Source organism: Candoia aspera, chromosome 13, assembly GCF_035149785.1.
Source record: "Candoia aspera isolate rCanAsp1 chromosome 13, rCanAsp1.hap2, whole genome shotgun sequence".
Classification (NCBI taxonomy): domain Eukaryota; kingdom Metazoa; phylum Chordata; class Lepidosauria; order Squamata; family Boidae; genus Candoia; species Candoia aspera.
Window position 1 is genome coordinate 400,826 of NC_086165.1, and position 14,103 is coordinate 414,928.

General features: G+C 42.4%; 1 protein-coding gene across 6 annotated transcripts in view; it reads left to right on the plus strand.

The window, feature by feature from the left end:
• TCF12 (transcription factor 12) overlaps positions 1-14,103 on the plus strand; it is a 108,413-nt gene that overhangs the window by 73,663 nt on the left and 20,647 nt on the right. For all 6 annotated transcript variants that reach the window (XM_063314499.1, XM_063314501.1, XM_063314503.1 and 3 more), the window contains 3 exons: positions 9,047-9,152; positions 10,684-10,820; positions 12,487-12,637. In XM_063314499.1, coding sequence (XP_063170569.1) covers positions 9,047-9,152; positions 10,684-10,820; positions 12,487-12,637 — 394 coding nt within the window. The remainder of the gene's footprint in view (positions 1-9,046; positions 9,153-10,683; positions 10,821-12,486; positions 12,638-14,103) is intronic.

The window sequence follows — 14,103 nt, forward strand, 5'->3', positions numbered from 1 at the left end:
TTGCTATGATTCAAGCATGCTTTTATCTTGAGAGGCAGAGCTCTAAGGTCTTAGAGAAGCTACTCTTAGTAATTGATCAGAATCCTGTCCACTGCCTTGTTCATAGCATTTTACCAATTAGTTAATAATAGATTGCTTCAGAACTTTAAAGAATGAAGGCTTTTAATTTATTGTTACATATCAACAGATCCTGTTGTTCAGTGATAAACCAAGTGTCTGGCAGTCTGGCAGCCAGCTGGGTTGGGAAATGCTGAGTTGGCTTTTTGGAGTACGGCATTGTTAGGTCTGCAGCTTTCCTTGACTGGCTGGTTTGGACTTTAAGAGGAGCAGAGGTTTACAAGTTCCTTAATAGCTGCAGCAGAAGAACAAGGCTGGAAGACACTCTTCTCGTTATCTGTGAAAATACGGTTGCTCAAATACATTTGCAAGGAAAAGTTCTAGGTAATTTATTCTTTTTAAAATGTTGCAGTAGATTATTAAAAATTTCAGCTGTCTTCAATTAAACCATGGCCTTGATTTTAATCAAGCATTTAAAAAAAAAAAAAAGTTGTTTTTGCAATGAGAGTTTCGGGGAAAGCAATTTAATTTCTGGATAGAGTTGCTTTTCCACTTCATTTGTTGTTTATTCGTTTAGTCGCTTCCGACTCTTCGTGACTTCATGGACCAGCCCACGCCAGAGCTGCCTGTCGGTCAACACCCCCAGCTCCCCCAGGGACAAGTCCGTCACCTCTAGAATACCATCCATCCATCTTGCCCTTGGTCGGCCCCTCTTCCTTTTGCCTTCCACTCTCCCCAGCATCAGCATCTTCTCCAGGGTGTCCTGTCTTCTCATTATGTGGCCAAAGTATTTCAGTTTTGCCTTTAATATCATTCCCTCAAGTGAGCAGTCTGGCTTGATTTCCTGGAGGATGGACTGGTTTGATCTTCTTGCAGTCCAAGGCACTCTCAGAATTTTCCTCCAACACCACAGTTCAAAAGCATCGATCTTCCTTCTCTCAGCCTTCCTTATGGTCCAGCTCTCGCAGCCATATGTCACTACGGGGAACACCATTGCTTTAACTATGCGGACCTTTGTTGTCAGTGTGATGTCTCTGCTCTTGACTATTTTATCGAGATTTGTCATTGCTTTTCTCCCAAGGATTAAGCATCTTCTGATTTCCTGACTGCAGTCAGCATCTGCAGTAATCTCTGCACCTAGGAATACAAAGACTTTCACTGCTTCTACATTTTCTCCCTCTACATTTTCTTCCACTTCATTTACTACTTGGAAAAAGAAGACAGTTGCTTTTTGAATACAGGATGTACAGTGTAAAGAATAGAAAGGGGTTTCAAAATGTTACCTGGTAACATTGTACATATTTTCATCCCCAAGACTGCTTTGTACAATTATAGTTAAATAGTGGCACTCTTGCAGAAGTCTTACTTGCACATGCTATTGCTTATTATTGTTGTTAAAATTTCATTTTCTTTAAAAAGATTTTAGAGAAATTAATGGATACATTCCCACTTTTTCAGTTTTGCTGCATGAAATAATATATTGGTTTGGAACAGTGAATATTCCAAAATCCATGCCATCAAAGAAAGAAAAATGTTAAAAGAATATTTCTAGATTTTACATAATACATATTTATAACATTTTCTTACTGCTTAAATGGGATAGGAGAGTTTAATAAACTCCATGCAAACAGTACTGTATATTTTACTCTATGATGTGTCCTCATAAAACCTCTTCTATTTTTAAAGTGTGTGGCACGGTGTGTTAAAAGCCTTATACTTGGTGGCATCAGGGTAGATTTGTACTACCAATCAACATGCCCTGAGGCCATGGTCCTCTCGCTGCCGTCCTGTAGGGTGGGTATCAGCACAGCAGTCTGTCCTGGCCAGGTTCAGGATGGCATCCCTGCCAATCCTTCGAGCCTTGGGATTCGCTGCTCAGCTGGGCAGAGGCCGAGACAGCAGGAGCCTTTGACTTTCCCCCAGGCATTTGGAAAAGATCATAGTCCTCATTGGCTTTCTTTCCAGGCACAGTGCAAAGACAGGGTGACTGCGAATGTGGCTGCATTCATGGGCCATCTCTTCAAGGCTGGCTTACTGGCTCGCATTCTGGAAGTGAGCAGGGAGGGCACCTTGATCACGTCTCTCCAGCATCCTTGACTGATGTCACGTCTGGGAGTCTTTCTGCCCTGCTTCTGGCACGGGTGCAGAATGAACAGATACTTTCAGGGTGTCTGTTCATTCTAAATATGCCTGCTAGTGTGAAATAAGGCACCACAATATTAATATGTTCCATTTTATTTTTAATGTGGATTTTGTTTAATGTATTTAATAGTTACGTCCAATTAGGTAAAGGTAAAGGTTTCCCTTGACGTTAAGTCCAGTCATGTCCGACTCAAGGGGGTGGTGCTCATCTCCGTTTCAAAGCCGAAGAGCCGGCGTTTGTCCATAGACACTTCCGTGGTCATGTGGCCAGCATGACTAAATGGAACGCCGTTACCTGCCCGCCGAAGCGGTACCTATTAATCTACTCACATTGACATGTTTTCAAACTGCTAGGTTGGCAGGAGCTGGGACTAGCAACAGGAGCTCACCCCGTCACGCGGATTTGAACCGCCGACCTTCTGATCAGCAAGCTCAGCAGCTCAGTGGTTTAACCCGCAGCGCCACCGCATCCCTTACTTCCAATTAACCTTTCCAAATAACTAGCAGCATTGCGCATTTTGAAGGAATAGGGACAGACTTACGATTCATACATTTTTTTTAGTTGTGAATTGTAAAACAACAACAACTGTGAAGGATAGAATTAAAACCAAACTCTTACTGTCTTTAAGAAAGAAAATGCAGCAAGCCGGTTTCCAAAGGGCAAACTCCAGCAAAGTTTTATAGCATCATTGAAATTCTCTGGAGCTACTTTATCAGACAGTGAAAACTTTTCTGGATTAGTCCCAAAGCACTGAATTTAGGTCCAGCGTGTCCTTCAGGAGCTTAAGGTGACAGATGGGGTGCGCTCTCTTCCCAGTTTTCCCAGCAGCATCTCTTTGAGTCAGTTGAGTTTGGCCGGGGGCTTCCGTGGCTGAGGGTGAGGAACCAGCACCTTAACAGTTCTTAACAGTACTGGCTCTGAGGACGTGCCATCTGGTTGGACCCATTAATGCCCTCTTAGAACAGTTCCCTTGCCCACTGGCTTTGGTAGTGGTATTTTTCAAGTTTTGTGCTGTGAAGAGACTTTTATCTCTTCAGGTTTCACTATTGTTGTAGAGGGAGAAAACCCTTTTTATCTACTGTCTCAACAATATATTTGTCTTTCTTAATGTCTGTTTCCCTTGGGACAATCTTTTTGTTTTTACCATCACTGCCAATACTTTTTAAATTATTAATAACTTTGTGTCATTAGCAAATCATCTCACTGCTAACTTTTGAATTTAATTTCCCCCGACCTCATTATTTACATGGTTTTTTGTACATGCTAATGGAGGATAATACTTCTTGCATCTGATGGACAGTCATTTGTGAAAACTTCCATTAGTCTGGAAGATGCCATGAGTCTCTGGTTAAATAAAGTGGACTTTGTGTGTGTGTGTATTAACAACTTTATATTACATAGTTTAATTCTAAATTAACTATTGCTTGCCTTTTTGGACTCTATGGGATCTTGTCAACCTGATAATTAGAAACATTGCAACTGTTCCTTAAATATCATGGTACTTTCATGGGTAGCATTGATTTATAACTTGAATGTATATATTATTTTTTCTGTTTTCAAAATAGTTCAGAGCACACAAAGCTGTAATGAGTTAAATGGATCTCTCTGAGTTGCTCTAGTATTATTCTTTGCGGCAGATTTTTTATTGAGGAGGTTAGATAAGATGGTTTCCAAAATCTTTTCCTACTCACTAAAAGTATGAAAGCACAATAAAACCAATAGTATGTGTCAGGAGAAACTACAGATGGTGAGCATTCTTGGAAAGAGGTCTTTTTGTTTCCTTTGCATGGCAGGAAACATATATTCATTTGTCTTTGTACTCTGTTTCTTACGGGGCACAGCAGAAGGCACGGCACGCATAGCGTTCATCAGTGTTGGGTTGGAAATCTGGAATTCCATACATGCAGCGGTGGTTCTCCCCTCCCCCGGTGTCAGTGACCCCTACCACTCACTTTCCCCAGCAGCAGGGGGGGTTGCATTCAAGAGGAGGGAACACTCAGGTTGATGAGAGCAGGAGTTCCTGGGAGCTTGTGAGAGTTTGGGAAAATCCAGGCAGTTGGACTTTCTGTTTATCATTGTCTGGACAACTGGATTAGTGTTACTCAGACAAAATGCTGAGCCACTCAAGCGGTGGGAGGAAGACTTCAGTGGCATTTGTGGTGCTCTGGGAAATGATTTGAATAGCAGCAGTGAGGCCACCCAGAAGAACCATAATTAACATACACCTTCCCAACTCTCTCCCTTATTCTACCAGCTGCTGACAGGAATAGGCTACCCTGTGCCAGATCAGGCACAGGGTGACCGGAAGCTTTCTTCTCCTGACCTGAAGGGTTTAGAAGGTCATCTCCCGGTGGCTGTTTGCTTGTTTGTTTAAATTTTTATCACTGCCCATCTCCCCCAAAAGAGGGACTCTGGGCGGTTTACTATTAGTTTGGTTCTCCAAGTGCGTTTCACATAAGATAGATTTTCCCATTGTTTCAAGCAGAAAAACAGGCTGTGAATGTGTATTTCACTCTAAGCAAGTACCACAAAGATATTGGCGTGAGTACAATTTTTGGAAAGCAGTCCAATCTATTGGCTTCTATAGGAAAATAACCTTGCATAGCCATGTGAGGACCGTCTCTGACAAGTCTATGTAGAAGGACTACCATATGAATCAGCCTTTAGTAGTATTTTGGGTCTTCCATGCCTCAAAATATATTCTGAGCACCTGTTTTCCACTAGGCTTTTTGGTGCTGCTTCGAGAGAGTTTCCTTCTTCGTTTTTTCTGTTAGTAAGCCTCTGGCAACTTGGAATGAGTAAGTAAGTTTATTGTTGGAACCACAGGGTCATAACATACAGCATACCATAAAATGCAATAAAATAACAGAATAGTAAGATTATAAAATGAAGTAATAAAGAGAGTATTAGATGTAAGAAGGTTAAAACAAGATAAAGCCAGAGCTACAATTAAGAGCTTAAGTATTTCTGTCTAAGTTTAATGACAACTGAGCAAAAGTAGCAACCTAACTGCAGGAAGATAGTTTGATTGTTGGAGGTCCAAGCCCTTGACTTCACCTACCATCAAGAATTTGGCCCTAATCTTACTGCAAGTGGGGCAGTGGAGGACAAAATGAATACTGTCCTCCACTTGACCAACACAAGTACAGAGACGTTTTTTGACGGGGCGTTTGCGAAATCTCCCTTCAAGATATGCTAAGGTCATGGTCTGCAGCTATAAGCACCCTTCTTGGTGAGGCCACTGGTAATGTTAACCAGGTACTGGGAGACTTGAGATGTCACAAAGGACAACAAAGGTTACTCTGTGCTGGGTTGGGGCTTCTGCTAAGCCTGAGTTTGAAATGTGCTGGGAAATATCTACCCATGTTGAAAACCTAAAATACCATCTTGGTCAAATCGTAGTACTAAGCATGGATCTGGTTACTTACGGACTGTTTAATCTGACTATCTCAGTAAGCTTTTTCTTGTGCTTTTGCATTTTTGTTTGTAGGAACAAAAATCAAAATAAAACCTGTGATTAACCAGGGAGTGGGGGGGGGGGACTGACAGTCATCTGCAGGTGATCAAATGACTTGAGAGATCTGGTTTTAATTTGTGTGTGGTTCTCACTGTAACAAAGGAAACTTGCTTTTTTTATAGAATTGGCAGACTATTTCCCAACATCTGGACCGAATGAAGTCTGAGACCACATCAGTTGTGTTTTGCTGCAAAAGATCTTTAATCTTCAAAATCCAGACTGAAAGAAGTGCAGCTTGATATCACTGCATGGGGGGGGCGGGTTGTAGGCTCTGCATAAGAACATGGTGAAACTCTATCAAATTTTGTGCTCCAGTGGAGCAGTTCTGCTGCTCTTTTCTATCCTTTTATTAAGCAAGAGGCCTGTAAAAACATAGAGCTGTCAGAAGTTTGTTGCACAGAGTTTTCCCATCTTCCTTGCACAGAATACGGCAAAAGAACTTCATGACTGTTTCCAAGGACAGTGGAGCATCATTCAGAGATCATTTTTAAGTCTGGCACTTTTGTAACAATCACTTTTAAAACATCAATCACCGTTTCTCTCCATTTCTCCTGTGCCATTCAGTGTCAGGCAATGACCAGAGGAACTGCAAGGGGATGTTTCTTTCCGCTAACATAGTCCAACTCCTGGAAACCTGGAGCAGCACGTATTATGTGCAAGCACACACAACACATGCTAGTACCAGCATATTTCCTATGAAGTGTAGGAGACATTACGTGTAGAATCAAAAGGGGATTTTTTGCTCTCCCCACATACAAATTTCGAATCCTTTTCTTAAAATTAGTGGCTTCTGTCTTCCTCCTCCTCCTCTTCCCCCCTCTCTTTTTCTTAATGGATCTAGTGCATTGTTTTTATTCATAAAAGGAGCCAGTTCTGTATTCCATTGACAGATTTATTTATTTAAGTGGATGCATGTTATGTTAGAGTTTTATCAGAACAAAACATAAAGACACGTGTATTTTAATTCATAATGCAGTATTAAATATTGCACTTACTAAATAGCATCTTCCAGCTTTATTCATTCTTCTCAATTGGGGAGTGAATTCCAGAAGATAGTCCTGGTGGCTGTGGCTGTTGTCTGGCATGGAAGGATAGAAGAATTGGAGGGGTGCATCACATTTTCTCCCTAAATGGAAACCGCGACAAGGCCAGAATTAGAAGAGGGAGGTGGCCCTAAAGGACGATGCTCTCGTTGCAAACGTAACCTTGGGGTGGGAAGCATGCTAAAGAGAAAGAGCATTTCACTATTCAGGATCATCAGTTTGCACATAGCAGCTCTTAAGCAAAGCCCGGTTGCAAAGCATATTATTCAAATACAAATTAGCCAGAAGCAACCTGGCACATTTTGAATGGTTTGCTGTGGGCAGTAGAGGTTGAGAATGGGCTTGTTTGAGTTTTATGCAAATAAGTCTAGTTTCTTCCCCTGTCTTGCCTTTGGATTCCCAGATTTCTTCAGTGTGGTGCTTCGTTTCCTGGTCTGCAGGCGGACTAAGGCATCTTGGGGTTTGAAAAGGCTGAGTGCAGCACAGGAGAGTTTGGTGGGGGGAGGGATTGCAGACAAGGTGGTCTATGAAATTTGGAACTCATCCCTAGCAGACAATTTCCAGTCTTTGCTTGAAGACCTCTAACAAAGGGAAGGGCATCCACCTTGCCTTTGCGGGGAGACCTGGCCCTTGAGATACTGCTGATCTACAACTATGGCATCCCTCCCCTTTGGCCACCCCAGGAGCTGGGGTGTCACGATACGCAGAGGAGCATGTATTTCCCACCCCTCTCTTCGATAGCTGGCCACCATGAAGAAGTTCCAAAATATGCCTTGAAGTTGATTGAATAGAGTCTGGGCAACATGGGATAAATTGTGTGTGCTCTTTAAGTAGCTAGAAGGAAAATATCCCCATGGCACTGATGAAGCCAGTTGAGAGTGGCTTTGTTTTTCAGGAGCATGTTACATGTTAGTCATTTTAACAAGCAGACATTTTAACAAACATTCTATAAGCTAAAATTCTGAGGGAGGCAGTGGACCATTTATTATGGATTAATACTGTGCTTCCCTGTAAAAAGTCAGTTGGATTCCCTTTCAAGGTATAAATTAATTAACTATGAAAAGTGCAATAAACCAGCACATTATGCCAGCAAACAATGCCTTTCTGGATTTGTAAAGCTTTGCCACTTGAAACTTAAGAACAGCTAGATCTGGTATAAGTCCTGAGTTTTTGGCTGCAATTCTGCCTGCATTTATGTGAGATACTAAACATGTTCTCCTTTGGATGATAACTTTCTCTGTCTCCTAGAAAAGAAGTGAAAACTGAACAAAACTGAGTTGCTTTTAATTCAGATTTTGCTGAAAGGACTGGGTCTAGATCAACCCCTTGTCCAGTGTAGGAACCCACTGCTTCACCCACTATACTCCCCCCCTTCAGTGACTGAGAGTCTGCCACCTCCCAAGGAAGTCTGTTCCATTGTTGAATCAGTCTTACCATTAGGAATTTTCCTGATATCTGCACCCTTGTGATTTAAGCCCATTATTCTTTGTTTTGTCTTCTGGAACAACTTTGCAAAGCCTGCCCCAGCTTCTCCATGACTGGCCTTCTAATACTTCAGAAGAGCTCAGGTCTCCATGAAGCTTTCTCTTCTCCAGGCTAAACGCACCCAGCACTTCTAACCATTCCTCGTGGATTTTTCCTTCCGCGCCCCTTCTCATCTCAGTTGTTCTCCTCTGGATATGCTCCATATTGCCAATATCCTTCCTAAAATGCAGTGTCCAGAGCTGGATGCAATCTGCTAGCTACGGCCTGAACAACACAGGATAGAGAGGAATTATGACCCTATGTTGCTACTGTATTGATAAAACCTAGGATTACATTTGCTTTTTTCACAGCTGCATTACATTGAAGGCTTATGTTTAGTATGTGATCCACCAAGACACCCGGATCATTTTTTCATTTACTCTGCCCAGTATGGTCCCCCTTCCACTCACGCCCTTTGTTTTTTCTACCCAAATGTAGGACTTTGCATTGGTCCCTGTTGGAAGTCTCACTTGGCTTTTGCCCATTGTTCCAGCTTGTCAAGGCCAAGCAGTTGCTCACATTTTAAATGCTGTGAAAGGTTTGCGCTTGCTGAGCAGTCAACCCGTCAGCTTCTGTCATTCTGCCGGCTTGAATTAGCATCCCAAGAGAGAGAGAAGTTCTCCAAAGAGCATTATCAGTTTGCGACTTGTGACTTCATGTCCTGCTGTGCTGCTTGCACTTTTTTAAGCTGCTCCTGATTGTGACCTGACCCTTCAGGCGATGACGTATTTGTCCTTTTCTCCCTTTCATTTTGCGGTTTAGGTCTATGCGCCTTCTCCTAATTCAGATGACTTTAATAGAGAATCTCCAAGTTACCCATCTCCTAAACCACCAAGCAGTATGTTTGCTAGCACTTTCTTTTTACAAGGTAAGAAAGTTTTTTGCTGATATTTTCAGAGGATATATGAGAGAAAGGGACAAATAGCTCTAATAACCAAAAAAAGGGAGGGGAGTATAATTAATGTAATTGATTTTGTTTATGCTGTCTAAAGTTAGGAGTATCGTGACATTCATAGGATTTGAATTGCGAACAGCAGTTTAAGGGCATGCCTTAAACTAGATCTGATCAGCAGAGTTTTTTCTTTGGCTAGGGCACTTGGAATGGACAGTTGGGCTTATCTGCTCTGTCCTAACTAGGCGAGGGGTACATTCATTCAGTCAGAGTTGGTATCACCTGTCCACCACACGTCTGCACAGCATCTGAGCCAGACTCGCTCCCCTTCATTTTATGACATCTCTCCCCTGTCCTTCATGGAAAAACTGCAACCACGTCACTGTACTCAGTGGCCAAAGGGGGTCATCTCAGCTGTCTTGCCTTTTTCTGGATCTTAAGCCCGCATCTGTTTTATTAACTTAATCAGATGTTTAACCTGCTTCTTAGCAAAAATGTTCCCTAGGAGGCGAGCATAAAATACAGAACATTGATAGGTAAAGCAAAATTAAAAGAGCAGTGGCAAGCAGCCATTACAGTTCTACATTCTTTGTATAACAGCTAGGCTTACAGTGGTGGTTTTGTTTCTACCTGAATAAACTAAATTTCTTGTGGCATATCCTCTGGATTGCAACAGAAAGTATCTAATGGCTATTGTTTCTCTTACTGCAATAAGTTGTCACTACTATACATCTTAAAGCAGGGAGGTTGTATGATTGTGCAGAAGCTCTCATGAATCCAGGCCAAGTTGAAAAGGCCAGTCCAAGACCCTGAAATTGCATTTGCCAGGACACACACCAGTGTCAGATCCTTCTCTTAATTTTTCAGTTTCTCCTCTAAGGAACTAAGATCTGACAGTCACACAATGTGCCAGTTCTTCTGCCACAGCTTTTGTGTGCTTGCTGCTGTGTTGTCCTTGGTTGGTGAATAGCCTCAGACAATTCGCTGAAGGTACTTAGAGTGTTTGGACTTCTGGTTCCTGTTTGATTTTCTCTGGGAAATGCTGTTTTGCTGTGCAAGGCTCAGAAACCAAGGAGTGAAGTTATAACACAGAGTCAAACTGAACATGGTTAGACAATAATGTTTCAAAGATCCTTTCCTCCTCTAAGGGTTGAAGCCAGCACGGTGGAAGCAGACAGAGCACATTTGGAGCAGGTGCCTCCCAGGCTCAAGGCTGGGGGGAAAAAGAGCCCAAAGTCCACTGAGTTGAAAGGGTGGGAGGAAGAGGCTTAAGAACGAAATCCTGGGGTATATGGACGCATGGGCTTGACTTCTGTGTCCTGCAGCAGGCAGCTCTCCGTCTTATTTATCACTTCTTACCTCCTGCTATCAAGCCTGTGGATGTCCCGCTCTTTGCCTGTTCCTGAATGCAGGGTTGAGTTTCTGGTGAATAGTGATTGATAGCCACGCCTGACCAGCAGCCTCACGCCTTCTGTCTTTTATTTTCATCAAACAATGAACAATGAAGACGGGACCCACATTGCTTCTGAACTTTGGAGCCCCTCCAGTGGGATGAGCCAGTCGGGTTATGGTGGAATGCTGGAAAGTTCTTCTCACCTGTCACCCTCCAGTAGTTACAGCAGCCGACATCCCCATGAACGCCTGGTAAGGAGGTGGGGGCGGCGGCCATGACGTGTGTTCCTGTACAGTCTGTTAAGGCAGAGGCAGTGGGAAAATAAACTTTTACAGTGGTCTACCTGATACTTTGGGAAAGTTTGTGTGTATAACACGTTCTGTTCCTTTGTATTCTTAAATTTGGTGATGCTAAATTAATAGGAGAGATGTACCTCCTATTCTGGGAACAGAAAGGCTGGCAAATTCCTCTGGATCATAGCAGACCCCAATCTGGGTATGGTTTGGAAGTTAGTCTTCCAAACCAGAAGAGTTTCTAGTATTTAGACGTGGTCTGGCACTCTCCCTTGAAATGGCAGGTTTTGCACAGGCATGATAGGGCTGTGCAGCAATTCAGATTTGTAGGGAGAAAATTGATTCAGAGCTTGCTTGTCTCTGTACATAGCATCTGTGGGCACCTCAGTTTAATCAAACATGGCTTTTTCTGCGTGTGTGCATGCGCGTGTATGTTCAGAATCATCCATTTCCCCTTTGAATCCAGTTTGCTGCATAGCTGTAATAGGTAATTATCAATTTAGCCAAGGTACCTTGAATTTATGCCAAAAAAGGGGGGGTGGAGGGCTAGTCATCGACCAGAATTTTTATAATCTATGGATACAAAAAGTGAAGACTTCTTAGAATGTATTTCATATATGGTGCTTGATACTATTTATATTTTCCATGACAGTCAAATTTGCCAATAACTGTATCACTGAGGAGCTCCCTAAACTGGATGACTGAGCAACAGAATCAATTTCAGCATAAGCACAAAGTAACAGACATCAGAGTGAAAAAATCTAGAGTTGCATATTCGTTCTGTAGTTACACAATTCAAGTATCTTAGGGTTTTAACGGAAGCTTCTTTATAAACGACTGTATCCTGTTCCATGTTTACCATACAAATGCACTGTCTAGGATTGAAAATAAAACAGTGTATAGTCTGTCCCATTATTTCTGCAATATGCTCACATCGAAGAATTAATAAAGCATAATTAGTGTAGTACCACAAGATTGGTTGGGGCTGTGACATGGAAAGTTTTTTTAAAAGTTTGATTAATGGGCTGAGAAGGGTCACTTTGGATGTAATGGGAACCTTTACTTCCTGTTACATGAATGAGATTGTTTAAGCGTTGAGCTTATGTACTCCTTTCATCCACCAGTGTAAATACTGTTAACCGTTACATTCGAGCTTGCTAAACTAAGAATTGTTAAAGTTTTATAGTTTGTGACCAGAATCCAGGTTTTAGTTTCCTGAGGTGTTCTGAATTCCAGTTATAATAAATAGCTGTAGAGGCATCTGCAGAGTGATGGGACTCTACAGGTCTAGAGTATTTATTTCCACATGATGGAGAAGGAGAGTCTCCCATTACCTCCAGACTGGCCCTCCTCCTCCTCTCAGTAGGTACTGACTATAATGCCTCAAAATAAAATCGCACATTCCAGGACGATATACCTCTGATTATGGATTCCTGAGGCAAATGGAACAGCTGCTAGAGGTATCTTTCTGCCCTTTGCTTCACGAACTCTGGGTTAGCCCAGCATGACCATTGTGATGTTTTTAACTTGCCAAGAGTTTAGGGCTACTTTGAATTTTGTTAATATGAAATTGGCACCCATGTTTCCTCCTCGTGTTGTGATTCCAGTTTCTGCTTTTTCCTAGAGCTACCCGCCTCACTCAGTCTCACCCACAGATGTAAGCGCCAGTCTTCTGCCAATGTCTAGCTTCCATCGGGGCAGTAGCAGTAGCTCATTATACGCTGCCGCCGCCTCTCATACTCCACCCGTCAATGGATCAGATACGAACGTGCTTGGTAAGATTTTTGAGTCCTACAATTGCCCATGAAAATTGTAATTATAGCTAGTTTAGTCACAGTTAATTATGACAGTATAATTACCTGCTAAAATGGTAAAGAGGATTTGTTAGGTGACAAGGCTTGTGTGATGAATGTTGCTATTGTCAGAGTTGGACTGGAACATTTTCATATCTCTCTTAATTTGGCCCCCACTCTGAGACCATGGCCTACAGAACGTTTTTTCCTACTTGCGGAGCCATTCATGAGGCCTGTGTGAGGGGTCTTAGATGACAGTACGTGTTGATCCGGACATGATTTCTGCACTGCTGCAAAATAGATGCATGATAGGCAGACCTTAAAAAGTGATTGGACCAGGAATCATCTATCATTGATGGTAGTTGCAATATGGTTATGCCTTCTGTTCAGGAAGAACATATATTTAACTAACGAACAATCATCCTCTTCCATGCTCAATTTTTCCTGAAATCCCAGATTTATAGGAGATCAAATTCAGGTGACATTTCAGTTTATTCATGGATTTGGTGTGTTTTGTGCATTCTGATTAGTGATTCTGAAGTCCTTTTAATAATTACTATGATTTCTCTAGAAGATATACATTAAAAAAAAAATCTGGGGACTCATCAGCCTCAGTGATGAATTCTTGTTGTCTTAAGCAGTGTGTTTTCGGGTGGCTAATTTAACTCAGCTGTTCTGAACAGCCAAATTATTTATTTGTGCAAATGTCATCCTGAAACACTGTGCAGTGCTTACCCAGCATGATAGTACCAGTGCAGTAGCCTTGGGCTGAATAGAGTTGGTTGGGCAGTTGTGTTTTCCTAGCTTGAGCAATACTCCCATGCAGGACCACTCCTCGAGGACCAGATCGCCCCAGCAGCTTCATTTTTCATTCCCATTTGCATGGATAGGCTGGCAGACAGCAACACCAGGTCTGTAGACAGAGAGGAACAAGTCGAGGTACACAAGGAAGCTACAAATTGCTCGCCTGCTGGGAAAAACGTTGGCAATAAAGATGGGAGGTGTCTCTTGACACTGGATCATCATGTCAGAGGGGCTGATCAGATGACTTGGAAGAAAAAGAAATGGATGTTTTGCCTGAAGACCTTTCAGAATAGGAACATACCTCTCTAGCCTAGCATTCTCCTCCCACATTGGCAGTCTATAGGAAGCCCATATCCAGGACCCTGAATTTGCCTAAGTTAATCAATCTTCTCTTTCATAAAGATTAAATGCTGCATCCAGATCTGGCATCCAGACCTAAAGTTACTTCTGTTTTCCATAGATTTTGGACATGCCACTACCAATCTTCTAATCTCCCTCACCCGAAGGGTACAGCAGAACTTGGGCGTTTGAAGGGCCCTTGGATTCTTTATAGGCAGAACTAAGATTCACAGAGAAACTGCAAGGTTGATGTCCTCACCGAGGTCAGAGTTTCTGCTTCTGCCATTGCCAGATGGCTCAGAGAG